The 20,152-nt window shown below is 40.9% G+C and overlaps 1 protein-coding gene across 2 annotated transcripts in view; it reads right to left on the bottom strand.

Moving 5' to 3' along the window:
• The window catches only part of STK26 (serine/threonine kinase 26), a 38,503-nt gene that overhangs the window by 11,169 nt on the left and 7,182 nt on the right, over positions 1-20,152 (bottom strand). For both annotated transcript variants that reach the window (XM_033137082.1, XM_033137083.1), the window contains exons 3-4: positions 5,538-5,768; positions 1,522-1,578 (exon numbers count right to left, since the gene is read on the bottom strand). In XM_033137082.1, the coding sequence (XP_032992973.1) occupies positions 1,522-1,578; positions 5,538-5,768 (288 nt within the window). The remainder of the gene's footprint in view (positions 1-1,521; positions 1,579-5,537; positions 5,769-20,152) is intronic.

The following is a 20,152-nucleotide window of genomic DNA, read 5'->3' as shown; positions in this document are numbered from 1 at the left end:
GACAACTGCCCCAAAACTCAGTGAACAGCAAGGCTTTCCTTACCTTTCCAAATTCCAGCTGAGAAAATCAGAAGGTGGCTGTTAGGGTTGAACTGAGTGCTACTTATGTGCAGAGACCACTTGTAATTCTATGCTGCTGAAATTCTAGTGGGATTAAGGCACAGTTTGTACAGAGCTTGCAAAAATGTCATGTTGCTCAATGTTAATAATATTTCAGGATCTCATAAGCATAAACACTGAGCAGCATTATCTTACAGGAAAAGGGTGGGTCTCTTATATAGGGCTGTGGTGGATCTGGACCGGGGGATAGGGGAAAACCACACATCACCACCCAAAGCGCTTTGCTTTTTTAGTCCCTCCTAGGCTGCATCGATCATGAACACAGCGTTTGTCATAAGTAATGGGCCCTTTCATGGCTTAAATTTAAACTGCCAAAAATGGAAAAACCAGGTCAGTTTCAACATTGAATATTAACCATGCTTTTACTTCCATAGCACACTCCTGGGATCTGCTTCCAAGGAAAACAATTCTGTGTATTCAAAACTGGTAAAACATCTCACCTTTCAGTTTATTAATGACACTGTGTTTTGACGGCAACAAAGCTCCCTCATACTGAAAAGTAGAGGGTGTGGTACACTTTTTGCTAATATATTGTTTTTTAAGACACAAGGTAGACAACCTGCACTCAAGCTCATCTACAACTAGACATAAAGGAACGCTATAGTCAGTCATTGCATCAAGAGGAGCATTGTGCCACAAGACAGCCAGCTTATCTCAGCAGAAAAACATGTTTGAGTTGGATCAGGGAATCCCAGTCCATGCCCAGGCACTGAGTCACTTGCTGGTTTCAGTCAAAATCCTCTGAGCTTCAGTACACCAACTGCAAGTAGAAGAAACCATTGCCTAGCTGACAAGAGTCCTATTACTACTACTACTACTACTACTACTACAACTACTACTACGTTGACGACAACTACTACTATCAGTGCAACTGGCAATTTACACAAAGCAGTTACAAAATGACATGTCCCCTTCTTGGAGGAGGAAATGATCTACAGAAAATTACATAATCCTCTGAACATTAGCATATTAAGGATATCTGGCTTCAATGTTCAGATTTCAGAACAGTGAATTAAATTTAATGATGACTTCTGTCATAAATAACACTTGAAACCTACACCCTATTCCTTGACATGGATATTTAAACTTCTTGAAAAGGAAGTATGTTCACTGAAAAAGCTTCAAAAACTATCAACTCATAAATTATAAAAAGAAAGAAGTCATTCTCTGAATAATAAGAATGTTATTACTAGATCACTGGATTGTTGTTATACTTTGAATTGCTTTACCCATATTTGATTGTTATTGTAATGATGTACTGAGTTGCATGTTTGTTGCTTTGAAATGAGCTACTTTTGAGCATTTTTACATGGAAAAGTGGCATACAAATTTCAGTAATAAGTAAGAATGCATAAGCTAACTAGAAAATGAACAAGCCACAAACCATTAGAAGACACTTACCAGATCCAGTGCTGATCCCCCACCTAAGTATTCCATGATTATCCATAACTTTGTGCCCTAAAAATGAATGCAGATAAAGAGTTAGGCTTTTCAAAAGAGATCAGTGGATCAGCTTACTTCATCATAAAGTCCACAGGTAAGCAAGGCACTCTCCACATACTCTTTGGAGCTGCCAATTGGGGAGGGAAGAGACAGAGATGCAACCACTGTGCTGTCTCCTTTGTCTAGAATATATGGTACTCACTCTCCATCCTCCAATGGGTCTCCCAGAGTGGCTTACGCCATGTTCATTGTGAAGCACCCTAACCGGGGGGGGGGGGTATATATACACACAACCCTCAAAAAACACTTTTTATATGTATGTGTGCCTATGTGAACGTGGAGAGAGAGAGAGGGAAAACAAATAATCCTGGTCTGATTTTTTAAGTATTATTTGAGGTCTATTTTTAATAATAAAGACCATAAACAAATTGTCGTATTAATTCTGCTCAGATTAGACATGAATTACATAATCAGTATTACCAACATAACCATGTGATATTTACAAAAAAGGGTAGCTATTAGCACAATAAAAAACAATGATAATACATACTACTAAATCAACATTTGTTCATCTTGTTCATACACAGGCAGAATATAGATTTTAGAACAAATATAACTGGTCTTAATCAAACATTTCAACTATTTGTTACAGATACTCAGAGCTATCAGCATAGTTAAGGGCTTCAAATGAGGGAAATTAACTGATAAGAGGCAATAGCCTCTCCACAAGAACGTCAAACAAAAAAATTGTCAGCAATTTATTTCCATCTAAGGATGAATTTTAGCCCAGTTCAATTTTCTGAATGCACATGAAATCCCGATGTAATTGAACAAGCAAATAAAGGGGCAGGGCAGCCACACACCATGTCCAGCACTGAATAGAGCACAGTTTGTTGAGAATCATGAAGGATTAGAGACTGTATTTATACTATGAAGGCTTGTTCCAATGATCAGGATTAAGAGGGAAGGTGTTTGCTACTTTTAGCACTTTTCACAAAGCCCAACTGTGCTAGTAAGAAAAACCGGCAATGAGAACTCATTCTCAGGCTAACACTGTGTGGGCCACAGATACCTTTGGATGGTTTGAGTGCAATCTGCAAAATGCCTGCAGAGCCAAAATAAGTACTGTTTTTTCCAAGAATGCCTCAATAAAATCTCTACTATAAACTGTAACTGAATGTGTATAGTTTTCACCTAGGCATCCAAGAACACTCCTTGCAAGTTACTACAGGACAAGAAAGTATAGCCTGTATGCAGAGCAGAGGACAGTGCCAAATTATTGAATTCTGAACAATTTTTTGGTTAAAATTATGACGTGTTAGAGCAGGGGCATGGAATCCCCAGCCCAGGGACCTAATTAGGTCCATCAAGTCTGAGAGTTCAGCCTGCCAGGCAGTTCTGCACAAGCCATGGCCACTTTCCTCACACCTAATGCCTAATATCAGGTGCAGAAATGTTCCAAGTCATGGTTAAATTGAAAAATGAGTACACTCTAAATGTGCTCAATTCCTCCTTTAAATCACCAACTTGAATTGAAGCTGGCAGTGTGAAAGATCTGCCCTTGAAGGGGCATGCTATAAGCACCAATTAGGTGGTTGGCACTTACAGCAAGCCCTGCAGAGATCTGCTGTGCTACACAGTTCCAAACTGGGAACTCTGAAGTGCAGGTGATCTCTGCCCAAAGCAAGGCTTGCTACTGGTACTTTCAGCAGGTATCTTTGCTTGCAACCTCACTGGACTTCTTCAAGACAGGCTGCAAAGATTCAAAGGAATCAGAAACACATTTAAGAACGTGGTCCCAATTATTTCTTTTGAAGTTGGGTCATCTGACATTAGGATTAAAAAAAAATCCATTGTAATTCCTGCCAAGGTGTGCTGGTCTGTAGAACCTTGGCAATTTGTGGTAAGATTGTGCTGTGATGTTTCTGTTCAATATCGTATGTTTGACTTTTCTGCATGTTATAAGTACTTGTGAAACCACACAGAATACTAGTCATAAGCTTCCTAAAGTCACTGACTGATTTTTCATAACAGTTTTACATACAGTGGTGCCCCGCTAGACGAATGCCTCGCTAGATGAAAAACTCGCTAGACGAATGGCATTCGTCTAGCGGAAGCTGCCCCACAAGACGAAAAAGTCAATGGGGCTGCTTCGCAAGACGAAAAAAATTTTTGCGCGAAAACCTCCGCGCTCCATTGCACCTTCGCGAGACGAAAAATTCGCTCGACGAAAAAACTCATAGAACGAATTATTTTCGTCTAGCGGGGCACCACTGTATTTTTTTTAGTATGTAAACATGGTTTGCTATTTTAAAAATACGGCCATTGAGGAAATGCAATTTGTTGCATTAGTTGAAATGTCTGATCCTAACTGGGGGCAGGCCCAGGGAAGACAGAACAGACTACCCTCTTCCCACAGGCATGCACACCCAAGTGCAGTGGATTAATGAGGACATTTTTGCTGGCATGCCTATGATCTAATTCTCCTTTGAGGATGAAATGCCTTCTTCTCTTCTAGCTTAGGCACTAGAACAATCACCAGACATCTCCACAGAAAAGGCCCAGCTTTCTGCCAAGCAGGGAAAATGTGGTTGTTCTGTAAAGCTTTTAGGGAGTGCCTACTGGATTACTACTGAGTGTGATTCTGAATGTGCTGTTCTGGCAGTGGTGCTGTACCACTTAATGTATACCAATTTATTTTAATATTCTTTTACCTCGACTTTATCTTTCTTAGCAGTCTTCTTTAAAGTGAGATGTAGGTATTTTAGAGAATAAATAAAATAAAAAGGAAAAGACTCCTGAAGCCACACGGCAATAGGGTAAAGAATTAAAATGCAGTTTGCTTACTTACATAAAAGAAACAAAATGATTTAGGATGCTTGCTTCTGCTGTATAAGGAGAAGTGGTGTGTGTGTTTGTGAGAGAGTGGGGGGGGGGGAGGGAGAGAGAGGGGGAGGAGGGAGGGGGAGGGAGGGAGGGAGGGAGAGAGAAGTCTGTGTATGTGTTGTAAGGGGTTGAGAGAGTGGTTAACTGTGTTACGCAGAAAGATAAACATCTCAGGCTGCAACAAGTATGTATGAAAATAACTGAGGGGAAGAGGAATGGATTTGATAGGAGAGAACAAAGCATTAAATAAACTTTTTTTTAAAAAAGGAAGACACCAGACAGGTAGCTTCCCACCCCACTTCTTTGTCTTAATATTTTCTAATTCCACATCACCCCTTTGGGAAACTGTTCATCTTCTCACAGTCCTCTCTATCCCTTCCCATGTCTGTTGCTCCGTGCACAGCATCTTCATGGAGAGCAACGCCTCTGCAAACAATAGGAATTTTTGAAAACTTGTGGATTACTGAGGGTACAGAGGAGTGCCACTGGGAGGAGCACAGAGAGAAGAAAAGCCATAGTGCACCTAAAGCAGCAAAACCAGACTTCTTCCTCTGCCCCACCTACAATAAAACATGTCTCTCCCATCTTGGTTTCTACAGTCACAGCAGGCGCTGCTGTAACTCTCCAACTGTTTGACTTTATTCCTGAAGGTGCATTCCTCAATTGTCTCCAGAGACAGACAGATGCCAACAAGGGGAGTGAAATGATTTGGTTTCAAAGTCCATCAACAGAGAGTATTGCTAGTTTGTTTTGGGTTTTTAATCCAAGCTGTATATGTATTATAAAATCAATAAAAACACAACTAAAGAAGACAACTGTCCAGACAAACAACTGGAAGGTGTGAGTTGAAATATCTTTACAATTTTTGACAGCACCAAGATCTTGGAATGCAAACTTCAGAACCACAATATGAACAGACAAAACTCAAACTCGGTCCTTCACCCACAAAATGTGGTACTTAATTTAAAATAATAATAATAATAATCTGATAGCATTCCATGGGTGTGCATCTCACAACATTAATCTTGCTGTTTTCAAAGAAAAGAATTGCATTTTTCCAGTAGACATGGAGCAGCCACAAGCATTACCTTTAGATAAGAGCCATAGTACTTTGTCACGTAAGGGCTGTCACACTGGCTTAGCACAGTTATCTCTTGCTGGATGTCTTCTATTTCATCTTCTGCCTCCTCCAGGTCTATGATTTTTATAGCAACCACTTGTTGTGTCCGATTATCAATTCCTTTGAAGACTTCTCCAAATGAGCCTTTTCCAATACGTTCCAGTTTTGTGAAGAGTTCCTCAGGGTCCGCTCTATGATTCTGAAGGGAGTGGGAGGAGGTCACAAAAAGAAAATAATAAGTGAAGTTTCTGCCTTTCTTTCTCTCCAAGACTGAGGATTTTAATTCATATCAAGGGAAATATAATAAAGAAGGGGGAACACACTGACTAGCACTGGGTGATATTATCAATATATCGCCCAGGACCAGTATGGGGGGAGGGGGGAGACTGCGATGACAGCTTCACTCAGTGGTATATCGCTGGTGAAACTGTCACAGCTCTTGAGCCCCTCTGCCTCCAGTGCTTGGCCAAGGAGCCCTGGGTTCCCTGCCAGTCGCAGGTGAGTGGGGCTGTGGGGGGGGACTCACAGCTGGCTCTCCTGCCCCCAGCAAAGCCTGGCCAAGGAGCCCCAAGTCCTCCGCCAGTTGAGCACAAGCGGTGGAGGACTCGGGGCTCACTCAGCTGGGGGGCAGAAGCCCCCCAGCTGAGCAGCAGGCTGGGCCAGCTGTATCGGCCACAGCCCACAAGGCGCTGAGGTGAAAGCACCTCAGCTCCCAATGGTGAGAGCTATGGCAGTTTCACCCGGCACCTTGTCGGCTGGGGCCAATGCAGCTTTGTACCACGATGTTTGGCTGGCGATACACCACGATGTTGAAAACTCAACATCGCCCAACCTTAATACTGACAAGCCCACCCTGACATTTAGCACCAAATAAATCACAAATTCTTTAAACTAAGCCGAGTGTGTGTGTGATCTCCTAATCTTCATGCAACATTTCACACATTTCTACACAGCTTGAAGGGATGGAGAATGAAATACTAATAAAAAGTAATGGAAAGTTCTCTCTGACCACGACAGCAAGAAAACGTGTCTTGTAATTTTGAGAAGAGGCAAGAATCTGTGTAAATTACTAATCCCATTTATTAACATGAACTGCTAATTTCATTAAGATTGCCGGAAGAAATATCAGCAATCTCAGATATGCTGATGACACAACCTTGATGGCAGAAAGTGAGGAGGAATTAAAAAACCTTTTAATGAGGGTGAAAGAGGAGAGCGCAACATCAAAAAAACTAAGATCATGGCCACTGGTCCCATCACCTCCTGGCAAATAGAATGGGAAGAAATGGAGGCAGTGAGAGATTTTACTTTCTTGGGCTCCATGACCACTGCAGATGGTGACAGCAGTCACGAAATTAAAAGACGCCTGCTTCTTGGGAGGAAAGCAATGACAAACCTAGACAGCATCTTAAAAAGCAGAGACATCACCTTGCCGACAAAGGTCCATATAGTTAAAGCTATGGTTTCCCCAGTAGTAATGTATGGAAGTGAGAGCTGGACCATAAAGAAGCCTGATCGCCGAAGAATTGATGCTTTTGAATTATGGTGCTGGAGGAGACTCTTGAGAGTCCCATGGACTGCAAAAAGATCAAACTTATCCATCCTTAAAGAAATCAGCCCTGAGTGCTCACTGGAAGGACAGATCCTGAAGTTGAGGTTCCAGTACTTTGGCCACCTCATGAGAAGAGAAGACTCCCTGGAAAAGACCCTGATGTTGGGAAAGATGGAGGGCACAAGGAGAAGGGGACGACAGAGGATGAGATGCTTGGACAGTGTTCTCGAAGCGACTAGCATGAGTTTGGCCAAATTGCGGGAGGCAGTGGAGGATAGGGGTGCCTGGCGTGCTCTGGTCCATGGGGTCACGAAGAGTCGGACACGACTGAACGACTGAACAACAACAACAACAACAACAACAACAACAACAACAACAAAGCTAATTTCATTATCTGATATTAGTCACACAGAATTCTGAATCCCACGAAGATAGTCTTTCTAATTACAGTCACCAATTGCAGCTGTGACACTACCCTGCTGAAGGAAAATCAGCAAAATATTTGTGAATTTTAGAAAAGACTGTGAGGAACCTTAGCAACAACTCAGGAAAGTTATAACAATGAAAAGAAAGGCTTCAGATTGTCACAGCAGCAATAATCTACCCTTAACCAGGGGCATGTGGTCATTATCTACAAAAGGAGGGATTTATTAAAATTCTGTCTGTGAACTATAGATAACCACAAAGTACATCCATACATAAGATGCCAATGGAAGAGTCACCCATCATGTCTTTGTGAGGTTCAAAAAAACCAAAACACAGTCAAAGCAATTTATGTAAACTCCTTGAAGAAAATGAAAGATATAAATGTAACTCATGTTCACTATTTTTCTAGTTTAAATAAAAAATAAGATTTTATTAAGATTAATGTTAAAATAGATTAGTGTTATCTTCAATTAAATTCACAAAATAACCAATCAACCCACAGCTGGCTATGAATTTATTTTGGGGTGTGTGAGACCTCCATATCTTTCTGGTATAATTCCTCTGTGTATTCTTGCCACCTCTTCTTGATGTCTTCTGCTTCTGTTAGGTCGTTTCCACTTTTGTCCTTAATTGTGGTAATCTTACTAGAGATTAAATACCAGTTTATTTAGAAGTAGTTTAGCAAGGGTTGGACGTACTGCCATTAACAAATGACCTATCAGGTCCTTGTTTGGCCAAACTGCGAGAGGCAGTGCAGGATAGGCGTGCCTAGCGTGCTCTGGTCCATGGGGTCACGAAGAGTCAGACACGACTGGGCTGGATCCAGCCTGCGGACGGTCCGGGAATCGCCGCATGGATCGCCAGCACACGTGCGTTCTTTCCCTCTCCCTCCCTCAGCGGTGGCGCCGGCGCCTACTCCCTCCCTTCTCCTGGCTTCTCCCCGCCCTGCCTAGAGTAGGAAGGGGGCTGGGCTTTGTTGGTGCCAGCAGCAGCAGCGCTCAAGTGGCCGCCATTTTAAGCTGCCCTTCTCCGGAGCCCTTTCATGTGCTGCTCATTGTCTCTCTGCTGCCGCCGCCAGCCCCTGTCACTCGCGAGACACAGGTAAGCAGCCACTGGGGCTCGTGGTGTTCTTGCATCACCCCCCCAAAAAATATAGTCTGGCCCCCCACAAGTTCTGAGGGACAGTGGATCGGCCCCCTGCTGAAAAAGTTTGCTGACCCCTACCCTATGCACTACCCCATCACACTGGCTATGCTAGTAGATGCTAGGCAGTCAAATTTTGCAACCCAGGGGTTATCTTTCCCAGGAACATTACTCAGCCCTTTGCAAATACAGAATTGCAGAGACCCAGGGAACTTATGCACTACAAACAAGGCCTGAACCTGGAGCATGTTCCAATTTGTACTTTTTTTTTTTTAGTACAAGCCGCAGCAGTTGTGCAACATTCCCAGCTTGCCTAATTGTTCCTCTTTAGAAACCAGCTGATAATTGCACAGACTGTTTCCTTCAGCGCTAAAACTGTTCTAAAGCCTCATGGAATTTTCCACTTCTAACTCTTCATCCCCTGCTCGACCCCACCCCAAAAAGGCAAGGGTACTGCTGCAAGAGGAGAATCAGGATGTTTGAAAAAAATCACCTCTCAAAGATAAAGAAACCAGCAGGGATTTTTCTTTTCAAGTTTACAAGGAAACATATGTCAGTTTCCTAGATGTTTAGAAATAATGTAGGTTTTTTCCAAAACTAGATATACTTTTAGAATCTCCCACTTTAGAAACCTGTTTAAAGACTGTTAGCAGCTGTATTCAAACATCATCTGAGTTGAAATAAAAAAGGCAAACATAACCAAATTCAGTAATCCAGCATTTAGCAAGGACTTGTTTCCTTAACCATTACATAAACCAGCAAAAACGTAACATTACCGGTATGTGTCAGTGACGCTCTTTGCTATTCAATACACTATGAGGGATAAAAGGGAAGCTAGCCATTCTCAGAGAAGACCCACTGAAATCAATAGACCTAAGTACCTTGATTTCAATAGGCCTCATCCGAGTATGACTTAACAGTGCAAACATCATAGGGTTGCCATATGTCCTCTTTTTCCAGGACACACCTTCTTTTTAAGGTCTGGTTGCCACATGTCCTTTTTCCTGGACAGGTCCTCTTTTTCAGGATTAAAATTTCTGTCCAGGCGGATTTTTAAAATTTGGCAAAATGTCCTGTTTTTTTGTTTGGTTTTTTGTTTACAGTAACCCAAGATTTTTTTTTGCAAAAAATAAATACAATTTTTAAAGCCCCATGCATCACGCTCCCACTCCTCACTGTTTTTTCAGAAATGAAATGTACATGTTAAACAGTTTAATCAATTGTTCTGTGCACAATTATGTTCACAAAAATGTATGTGGCAAGTGAGGGAGAAATATGTATTATTATTATTAATAGTAGTAGTAGTACTATTATTATTTTGTTGAAAGTTAAGAACATTGCTACTAACAATATATCTATCACAGCTTCTATAGCTGTAAGCGATCTGCAGTAAAAAGTAGAAGTCAGCAAATGTGTCCTCTTTTTGCTCTTCAAAATATGGCAACCCTAAAACATGATGATAGTTGATGTCACATGTTCCATGACTTAGGGGGGAAAAAATTTAACTGGCAAGGAACTCTGAACAAAACAGTAAGAAGTGACAGAATTCTGCAAAATGAAAAATAATCCTGCACTCACTGTCTAAATTAGCAGCACTTGTACTGAATAGTCTCTATTTATACTGTCACTCTGAAAATCCTCCATAAGAACTTAAGCAGGACCCTACTGGACCAGAACAAGGATCCATCCAGCCCACCACTCTGTTCTCACAGTGGCCAACCACAGGCCCATGGGAAGCCTACAAACATATCTTGACCACAACACTGCTCTTATATCCTGCAGTTCTCAGCAACTGGTATTCAGCAGCATGCTGCCTCCATGGAAACTAATGCAGCAGGCAGTTTGTACATGGGCAGAAGCAATGTTAGCAGGAGACCTGCCTGCACTTCCCCATTCCCGCATTTAGGAAGACCATTTTTTTGTGCTCCCATTGTTTGAGACAAAATAGCAGGGAGAGTGCCCTAAATTATTCCAGCTCCCAGTGGCATTTCCAACTGTGTGAACTCAAGCCAATGATCCCCAGCAGCCAAGTGTGAAAGCGAACAAACATCTTCGTAACTTGCAGGTTTAACATTCTATAGGGGTTCACCATTCTGTTATTTGCATGTAGACAGGCACGTGGGTGGTGTATGGTAGTTTGTTGAGTTTTTTAAAAACCCACCAGAGACAAAGTGGACATTTTAACAATAAATAATATAGCATCCAGAAACAAAGACTTAGTCAATCCTTAAGCCTAGCAAGAATCATGTATCAAAATATTCTTGGTGGTGAGAGGAAGCCATAGTGCTTCTCATTGGAAAAGCATTCCTCCAATTTGTCATTCCCTTCAACCTCCAGCAAGAATACTGTTCCCCATACACTGATCCACAAAGAGAACACTCAGCAAAATGGACAATGTTTTGGGGATTCTAAACTTGTCCTGGTTCATCAGTGTCCACTGGATGATACCAGATTGTGTTTTTTTAAACTTGATGGGACTGGATCTCAGGGCTTGTCAATATACGAGACCTTTATTTGTTGTTTTGCAACTGAGCATATTTTTAAAAATTACACAGATGAACGTCATCAACTAAAGCAGCTAAGTTAAAGAAGATTCTCCTAAGGGTAGAGGTGAGTTTGCACAATTAAAAGTAAAAACAACAAGAAGTTCATAACTCCACAGTCCAATTTTGCCTTTCAGTTTGCATTTTGATCCATCATGACAGTCTAAGGATCTCTTAACAGGACAGTTATTCTTAACTTTGTACTTACAGTACAAATAAGATTCTATGTTATTTATTTTGGGGTCACAGAGAGGCCTGAAAGAAGGCAGCTCCCTAGGGAAGATTAAAATGTTCATTTCAAGAATGTTATTTAAGTAGGATAGAAAACTAGAGGTGGAAAATTGCCTATAAACATAGATCTCCATAGAACACATGAACCCACTAGAACTGCCTTCAAGAAGCCATAAACTCTCAAGCTCCATTGCCCTTCCGTAATGTGGGGGTGATACTTACCTAACTTGATCTTACAGCTTGCAAGAAGAAGGTCTGTGAAGCATTTTGAAGCCTTTAAAGTGCAAGATTGTAAGTGCTATGTTTAAGTAACCATCATTTTATGAATGATGTCAGTTGAACCCTCAACTTGAAGCAAATCCTAGCAACTTGAAAGCTGCTTTATGCCCATCAGCATGCAGAGATATTTAAATAATACTACCAAATTTAGCATAAATTTAAGTATGGATAATGTACCTAGCCTATAAAGGAAAGTCTTCCTATCAACAAACACTAAGGGAAGTTTGAAAGCAACAAGGAAGCACAACCCATATTCACTTTTCTACCTCACCTCCCAAAGTATGGGATTATGATACTTTTGACAGACAGCAAAATAAAAATTGGAGGATTATCTCTATGTTGTGGACTCTTCTTCATTGGTGGTTTTAAAGCAGAAGCTGGCTGGCCATCTGTCATGGATACTTTAACTGAGAATCCTGTGTTTCAGGTGGTAGGACTAGAAGACCCCAGGTGCCCTTCTAACTCTACAACCTTTTTCAGCCCAAGGACCACATTCCTGTGTGGGCAACTTTCCAGGGATGGTAGTAGTGAGCAGGGTCAGAAGCAGAATTGCAGCAGATGTGACTCTTACCTTTTTATGGTAGGTGACATTGCAGCCATGCCAGAGGTTTCTACACACACCCTATTCAATCCTCCATCAAGGTCACAGTTCAAAAATACATTCCATACTGGCAACAGCACCCAAGGAGTGTGTGGAACTGGGCTGGTTAGAGGAGGTGTAACTCTGGAGGCCCCCAGGATTGAGGTTACCCATAACTGGTCTATAGTTCTCTCCATTACAATGAAAAACACAGCAGTTATCTGTAAGCTAGGGAAAGAATCATATCCACCATGTTCAGGGAAGCCTTAACAAAACAAATATTTACAGAGAGTTTACGGGTATCTGTCATGTCAGTATCTTCACTGGAATGTTCTTGAGATGTGACACTGCCCAATAACCTGGTGATTCTAGTTTGAGATTTCACACCCCTGTCATGAGTCGATATTCTGTTGTTCGCTTGTAACACTCCCATATTCTACCTTAATGTGCTGAGAAATCTTAGCTTGCCCAGTAGAAGAATCCTTTTATTTAATAGGTTTTTTTTTTCTTACAGTAATACCTGCATTGGAGACATGAATTCAGTCGTGCAAAATATGGAACACAAACTACAGTAGGTAGCCTCAAACAAAGTAGACAAGGAACTATTACCACACAGGAGGGGAGATGAAACATGAAGCAGTATGACTTACAACAAGGAAATGTCTTTGACCTTTGTATTTTATATTTCACTGTTTTACTTCCTTCATTAGTTTGGGTCAGGAATACTTTTCAAGATGACGAAATCAAAATCGACATGAATATATTTACCAAGCATTAGTGCACTGAATAATGTATCCACCTGTTCTGTAAACCAGCCAAAGCCTTAGCATTTCCCAAATGCAATGCAATACACATCTAGGCTGGTATCTCATGGCTATGAACAACCAAGGGTCACACTGGTAGCAATATACATTTGTGAATATTGTGAAGCAACTAGACAATGATCCAACACTGCTAGAAAAGCTGGACTACCCGTGAGACATGGGTCCAACCCCTAACAGAAAATAATAGCCTATTGCACTTAACCAGTGTCAAATGCCAAATTCAGCACTGCAAGTGGCACTACTCTAGTGACAGATACCGTTTGCAAAAGGGGAAGAGCCCCTTCTATGCTGCAGAAGGCTATTAGTTACCTTTAATCCTGGTACCAACTCATATAGAGAGTAGATTTAAAATGCTAAATGACTGGAGGTATATGCTGTTTTACTGACGCTACATGCCATGGTAGGAATGAACAGTCTGTGAGGTACTAAACCCTAATAGTTTAAGAACTGGTTCCCAATTATCTAACTACTACGGACCCCATTTTTCGTGATTTTTTTTCATGAAACAAGTGTGCCTTTGCCCAAAAAAGGTTGAAAAACACTGGGTTACACAGACCCCTTGAGGTCTGCAGACCACCAACTAGGAACCACTGGTTTAAGAAATAATATAATTTGCCTTCGCTTGCAACTCTACTTAAAACTATAGCTGTCATTTTCTGTGAAAAGCAGAAGTTTGGCATGTACATAAACTCTTACATCAGCCCTCAAAACAGGAAGGTTGTTAACAATATCTGTCTGACACTGAGCAGTCTATACAAAATTAATTTGTGTTCTCAAGTCTAACAAGTTAGCAGGACTCAACATCACAGAAACATCAATCAAAATTTAACGTGATTAGCTAGAGGTCACACTGGAACACTGAGCTGCCTTCCAGAGTGGGTTGTCTGAGGCTGCAAATTAAGAACAATGTTTCTACCAGTCTCTATCTTTGTGAACACCCACTTCAGTCAACACTGTTTGATCCTCCCTGCTATAATGCTAAATAAACTAAAACTCAAGAGGAAAAACAGTGCCTTTTCTCCTGACAAAGCAGAGTTCAAAGCTTGATCAAGATGACAACAGAGCAGGAATATCAAGAAGCACATAATTATTAACATGAAGCACTTTACTTTTAGAAAACGTACAACAAATCATTAGCCTTCATTACAACATAGCACACAGTCTGCAAGTTTAAATGAATATTGATTTTTCACCCAATTAACAGTTTTCAGGGGCTCTCTACTCCACTCTCTATTGTCTTTGGAGCCAATACTGCAACCCTGACCACATCTGTGTTGAAAAGTGTCCCAATAATTTTAAAGAGATTTACATCCAACTAGGTACAGTATTCTCAGCATTACAGCATTAGCCCTATGTCTGATTGTATGCTGGAAATACTTTTCTTAGTTGTATTTCTTTCCAAACTAGTTACAATGTTCCAAGTTATTTTTATTATCTTTAGAACTATAATTAATCTTTCTACAGATTAAGTATTCCACATAAATACATCAGAAGTGGTGATCTTTATTTACATCTTATCTGGACCATGTAGTCTTCAAAGGGGTGGTTTTTTTTTGGGGGGGTGCCTTTTGTAAACAGGTTTCCCTGACTCCACAAACCTCTGGAGTCATGAACAAGAAAGTATAGCTAATTTCATTCTGAAGGTTTTGTATTATTGCACCACTTTCTCTAATTGACAATAATTGCTAGTGCACATTTGTTACACTTCATATGCTTAATACAGTATTTGCTGCTTTTCTAAAGGAGTAAGTCTGCCTTCATTTTTTGACTATACTCTTCTATTGTGACTTGGAGTGCACTCTGAAAACAGCTTTAAAAATAGTATTCTACTGACCTGTTCTTCAGTACTATATCAATATTAGCCTCCAAATTCCTATCGGCCAAAACAGGAGTTCTGTTTTTGAGCTATAAACTCCAGTTAAACCCGAAGAACCATCACAGACTGAGAGCAAGCTGTGAATTCCATCCCACCACATGCAACACAACTGGAGTGTTGGCCAGTTTCCAAGCACAGCCTTTGCATAGATATGCCAACAAACATGATTTCAATCTGACAGGTATTGCTAAAGGCTGAAGGCAAGTTCTAATGTTTCATCCAGGAAAAGTAGTAGTCGTACCTTGGTTTTCGAACAGCTTAGTTCTTGAACGTTTTGGCTCCTGAATACCGCAAACCCAGAAGTGAGTGTTCCAGTTTGCAAACTATTTTTGGAAGCCAAATGTCTGACAGGGCTTCCGATAGGCTGCAGGAACTTCCTGCAGCCCATCAGAAGCCGCACTTTGGTTTCCAAACCTTTTGGAAGTCAAATAGACTTCCAGAATGGATTCTGTTCGACTTCCAAGGGATGACTATAATGTGAACCAAGGGCTGTGACGCTGCTACATTTTCTTGGGATGCGTAGTTCCAACACAGATCCCTCTTCAATTGAACAAGTATTCCTGTACTCCTTCAAACCCCTCCAGAATGGCATCAATAAGGTTGGAATCTCAGTATCCCCTCATGGATAGGTGGTTGCCATGTTCAGGAAATGGCAAGTTACCTGTTCAGGATGGTGCTGCACTGGCTCTGAAGGAACAAGTGCATTGTTTGGAGTACTCCTGAAAACACATTTGTAGCTGGAGGCACTCTGTGGATAGGAGTGCCTTTTATTAGCTTCATCTGGTCCATCAGGAACTACAGCTGTTCCTGAACAGGGAAAGCCTGACCACTGTAGTTCACCTAGCGTCGGAATCCCCAAGGCAAAATTACTGTAATGTGCACTGTGTGGGGCTGCCCTTGGGTCTGAGTCAGAAGCTCCAGCAGGTGCAGAATGTGGCAGTCAGACTGCTGAAGGGAGCTCCTGGTTGAGAACACATGACATTGTTAAAACAGGAGCACTAGCTGCCCATTTACTACTGGTTCTTGTATGAATTTACAAAGCCCTGAACAACTTAGTTGTAGGGTGCCTCAAGAATGACCTGAACCCTTACATCCCAGATCAATCACTGAGATCATCTGCAGGAGCATCGCTGGTCATTCCTTGAGTTGTTCAGGCTCATTTGATAACAAGAAACTTTAGTCTTTATTTTCATTGGCTCAGTCCTGTGAATACTCTGCCAATGGAAATTCAGCAGACACCTTCTGTGCCATATTTTTAAAATGCCTGCTACAAACTTTTCTATCCTGCCAGGCCTAGTTATGCAGGCAATTAAGAACACATTCTTCTACAATGGTTAATTGATATCTGTTTTTAACTTTGTTATGGTTTTTATTGTACAGTTTTATGCTTTATTGCTGTAACCCACTTCGATATATTTTTATAGCATACCACTATATAATTTTTTATTTTATTTTTTAAAGAGTTCCCCCGATGGGATAAAAAGGCAGATAGAAAGGCAAATCTACCCACCCTCCAAATTTTGTAAAAGAGAAACTTAAATTTTATATTAGTGAACAAGCCACTTCCAGGGCTTCTGATTGAACTTTCAGTTCTCCACAGCCAGAAACCACATTTATGCTTAAATGAGCCTATTTTTATTGTCAATCAGCATCTCATTGTCAAAATACAAAAGCAGTTCAGAATTCAGTTAATAACAGCAGATATGTCAGATCCAAATCATAGACAAACTACATTACGCTACCCAACACAACTCAGCAGGCTGGAATGATTTAAAATTAGATGCGATTTTTTTTATATAAATATGCCGGCAATTTCTACATATGCAAAGAACACAGGTTCCATGGAAGGGAACTAAGTCAAACATACACAAAACTCCTGTGGCTCACCTCAGAGTACAGGAAAAAATCAAAGCAAATACACAATAGAAAGATCAAAGTAAATGTATATAGTCCTAACAAAATAAAAGATAAAAAAAATTCCTTCCAGTAGCACCTTAGAGACCAACTAAGTTTGTTCTTGGTATGAGCTTTCGTGTGCATGCACATTTCTTCAGATACACTGAAACAGAAGTCACCAGACCCTTATATACAGTGAGAGAGTGAGAAGGGGTATTACCGGTACTCAGAAGGGTGGTGGGAATGGGGGATTGGCTGATGGGTGTGGAAAACCTGTTGACGACTGATAATGACTGCAATTGGTCTTACAGGAAAAGGCAAGGGGTGAGATGGCTAAAGATAGCTTTGTCATGTATAATGAGATAAGAATCCAATGTCTTTGTTCAGGCGAGGTCTCTCCATGGTTTTGAGTTTGGTAATGAGTTGCAATTCAGCAACTTCTCTTTCCAGTCTATTTCTGAAATTCCTTTAGTAAGACAGCTCCTTTGAGATCTTGTATAGAATGTCCTGGGAGACTGAAGTGTTCTCCTACTGGTTTCTCTGTCTTATGAACACTGCTACCTACCTGTAACTGGTATATATTCCTGTTCACATACTGTTTATGTGCACACACTATACTGTTGTAACCAGTCTCAAAAACCTTTGGAAACTGGAGTACTTTGAGAGGCAAGGGAACCTCTTCAGAAAACTCTTAACACCATCAAACTACAGTTCCCATGAATCTCTGAAGGAAGTCATGACGGTCTCAGGGTAACCTGTTTTAAACTTAAACACCACCTTGTTTAGAGTTCTGGACAAGCTAAGCAGGAATTATTCTATTTCAAGCTCCTTCAAACAAGTCCAACATTATGTAGTACAAGTTGCAAGTACAGGTGTCTAAATATTTCCCATGGTTCTAACTTAAACATACCTATGAGAGCACACTACATTCAAGTCCAGATCTGTTTACACTTCCTGAAATAAAGTTACATTCACTTCCATGTTACATCCATCCTTGAAGAAAGGTTTGTTTTGTGTTATGCGCCTTCATTTAAAAGAAAAGAAAAAAAGTCATCCAAGAAAAAACTCTTTATTCTCTGCAGCTATATAAAACCAAAACAGAGAATACTATTAACTCTATGTGTATAAATTAAGGGATCTAGGTTAAGCTAACAGCTATGAAGTAAAAGGAAGTGTGCTATTACATAAAGTTTATTGCCTTAAGAGTAGAATACAGTGGTTTAAGCAACTCTACAAAGTTTTTCCTGGGATTCAGCTCTGCCCAATAATAATCACAAAATAAAAGGGAGAAAACGGAGGACTATATTTTTAGTTTGAAAAATGAAAATTCACTTCCAACTTGCTTGTAGCTATTAATGTATGGTGAGAATTGCCTCCATTCAAGGAGGCTAATGATGAAAAATGGCTTCTTCTGTAACCCCTTCAGAAGATCAAATCAGGATTCAATGTGACCATAACAGATTGAAGAGCTGGGCCCAAACTAACAAAATGAATTTCAATAGGGACAAATATAAGGTTCTACACTAAGGCAGGAATAGAGGTGGGAAGGCCTGGGAAAAAACCCGGAAAAATTGGAAAAAAACACCCCAGGTCCCCCCCCCCGTTTTCCCCCAAAGCCGTTTTTTTCCTGGAAAAAATGAAAAAAATAGTTTGATATACTTTGAATATTCTACACACTATTCCACCCCCCCCCATTTTTCATGGAAAAAATGGCTTTGGGGAAAAACCTGTCCGCCCCCCCATTTTTCCTTTTCCCCCCCCAGGCCTTCCAGCACCCACACTTTGGAGCTCCCTGCCAACTGACACCAGGCAAGTGTTCTCACTGTATTCTTTCCAGCAACAGCTCAAAACATTTTTGTTAAGGCCAGCCCATCTGAACACATAGAAGCTACATGCAATTTACTTCCTTTTAACCACTGCTGACTTTAATCATCTTTTGAATACAGTGGTACCTCGGGTTACAAACACTTCGGGTTACAAACTCAGCTAACCCAGAAGTAGTACCTCGGGTTGAGAAACTTGCCCCAGAATGAGAATGGAAATCGTGCGCCGGCAGCACGGCAGCAGCAGGAGGCCCCATTAGCGAAAGCGCACCTCAGGTTAAGAACGGTTTAGGGTTAAGAACGGACCTCTGGAACGAATTACGTTCGTAACCCGAGGTACCACTTTACTCTTGAAGATAAAGGGACCCCTGACCATTAGGTCCAGTCGTATCCGACTCTAGGGTTGCGGCGCTCATCTCACGTTACTGGCCAAAGGAGCCAGCATACAGCTTCCAGGTCATGTGGCCAGCATGACAAAGCTGCTTCTGGCGAACCAGAGCAGCACACGGAAACGCTGTTTACCTTCCCGCCAGAGCAGTACCTATTTATCTACTTGCACTTTGATGTGCTTTCAAACTGCTAGGTGGGCAGGAGCTGGGACTGAGCAACGGGAGCTCACCCCGTCGCGGGGATTCAAACCGCCGACCTTCTGATCAGCAAGCCCTAGGCTCTGTGGTTTACCTGCTTTTAACTGTGTTTTATCAATCATTTTAATGTTCTGTTGTATATTTTTGTAAACTGTTTAGAAAGCTATCTTACCATCATGCGGTTTATAATATATAATAACAAATTCAATTTTAAACACACACACACACTCCTTTTCTTTTCAGAGTTTGAGCCTTAGTGAAACATACTATTCAGTAACTGGATGTTGGTTACTTCTAGGCCTGCCGTGCAAAAAAAATTGCCTTACACTTTGCCCCAGCTGTCCTCAAGTAGAGATGGGAAGGCGTGTAAAAACCCAGAAAAAACATTTCCCCCCCTTTTCCCCAAACCTGTTTTTTTTTTTAAGTCCTTGAGAAAAATGACAAAGAGGAAGAGGAAGAAGAAATGGAAAATGATAGCAGTAGTTCAGAAAATGAGATAGAATAAACTGCATGTATGTGTTGTGTCTTCTGTTGTTGTTTTTTTAAAGCACTACTCAAAGGGTAGACCTTCTATGGAGCTTAAATATTGGAACTTAACATTTATTTGCTATTGGTGCTAAGGGGCAAATCTGATTATTTTTTATGTTGATGGTTTCTTGCTTTTTTGTTGCTTTTGAGGGAAGGGGGGGTTACCTGTTTTATTGCAAGCAAAATACTTTTATATACACTGCATTTCATGCAATTTGTAAAACTATCGGTACTCCACACTGAAGTTTTTTTTTCAATTTTTCCATTTTTTCCAGAAAAAAACAGGAAAAATGTT

The sequence above is a fragment of the Lacerta agilis genome, chromosome Z (assembly GCF_009819535.1).
Source record: "Lacerta agilis isolate rLacAgi1 chromosome Z, rLacAgi1.pri, whole genome shotgun sequence".
NCBI classification, from domain to species: domain Eukaryota; kingdom Metazoa; phylum Chordata; class Lepidosauria; order Squamata; family Lacertidae; genus Lacerta; species Lacerta agilis.
This window is presented reverse-complemented; position numbering and strand designations above follow the sequence as displayed.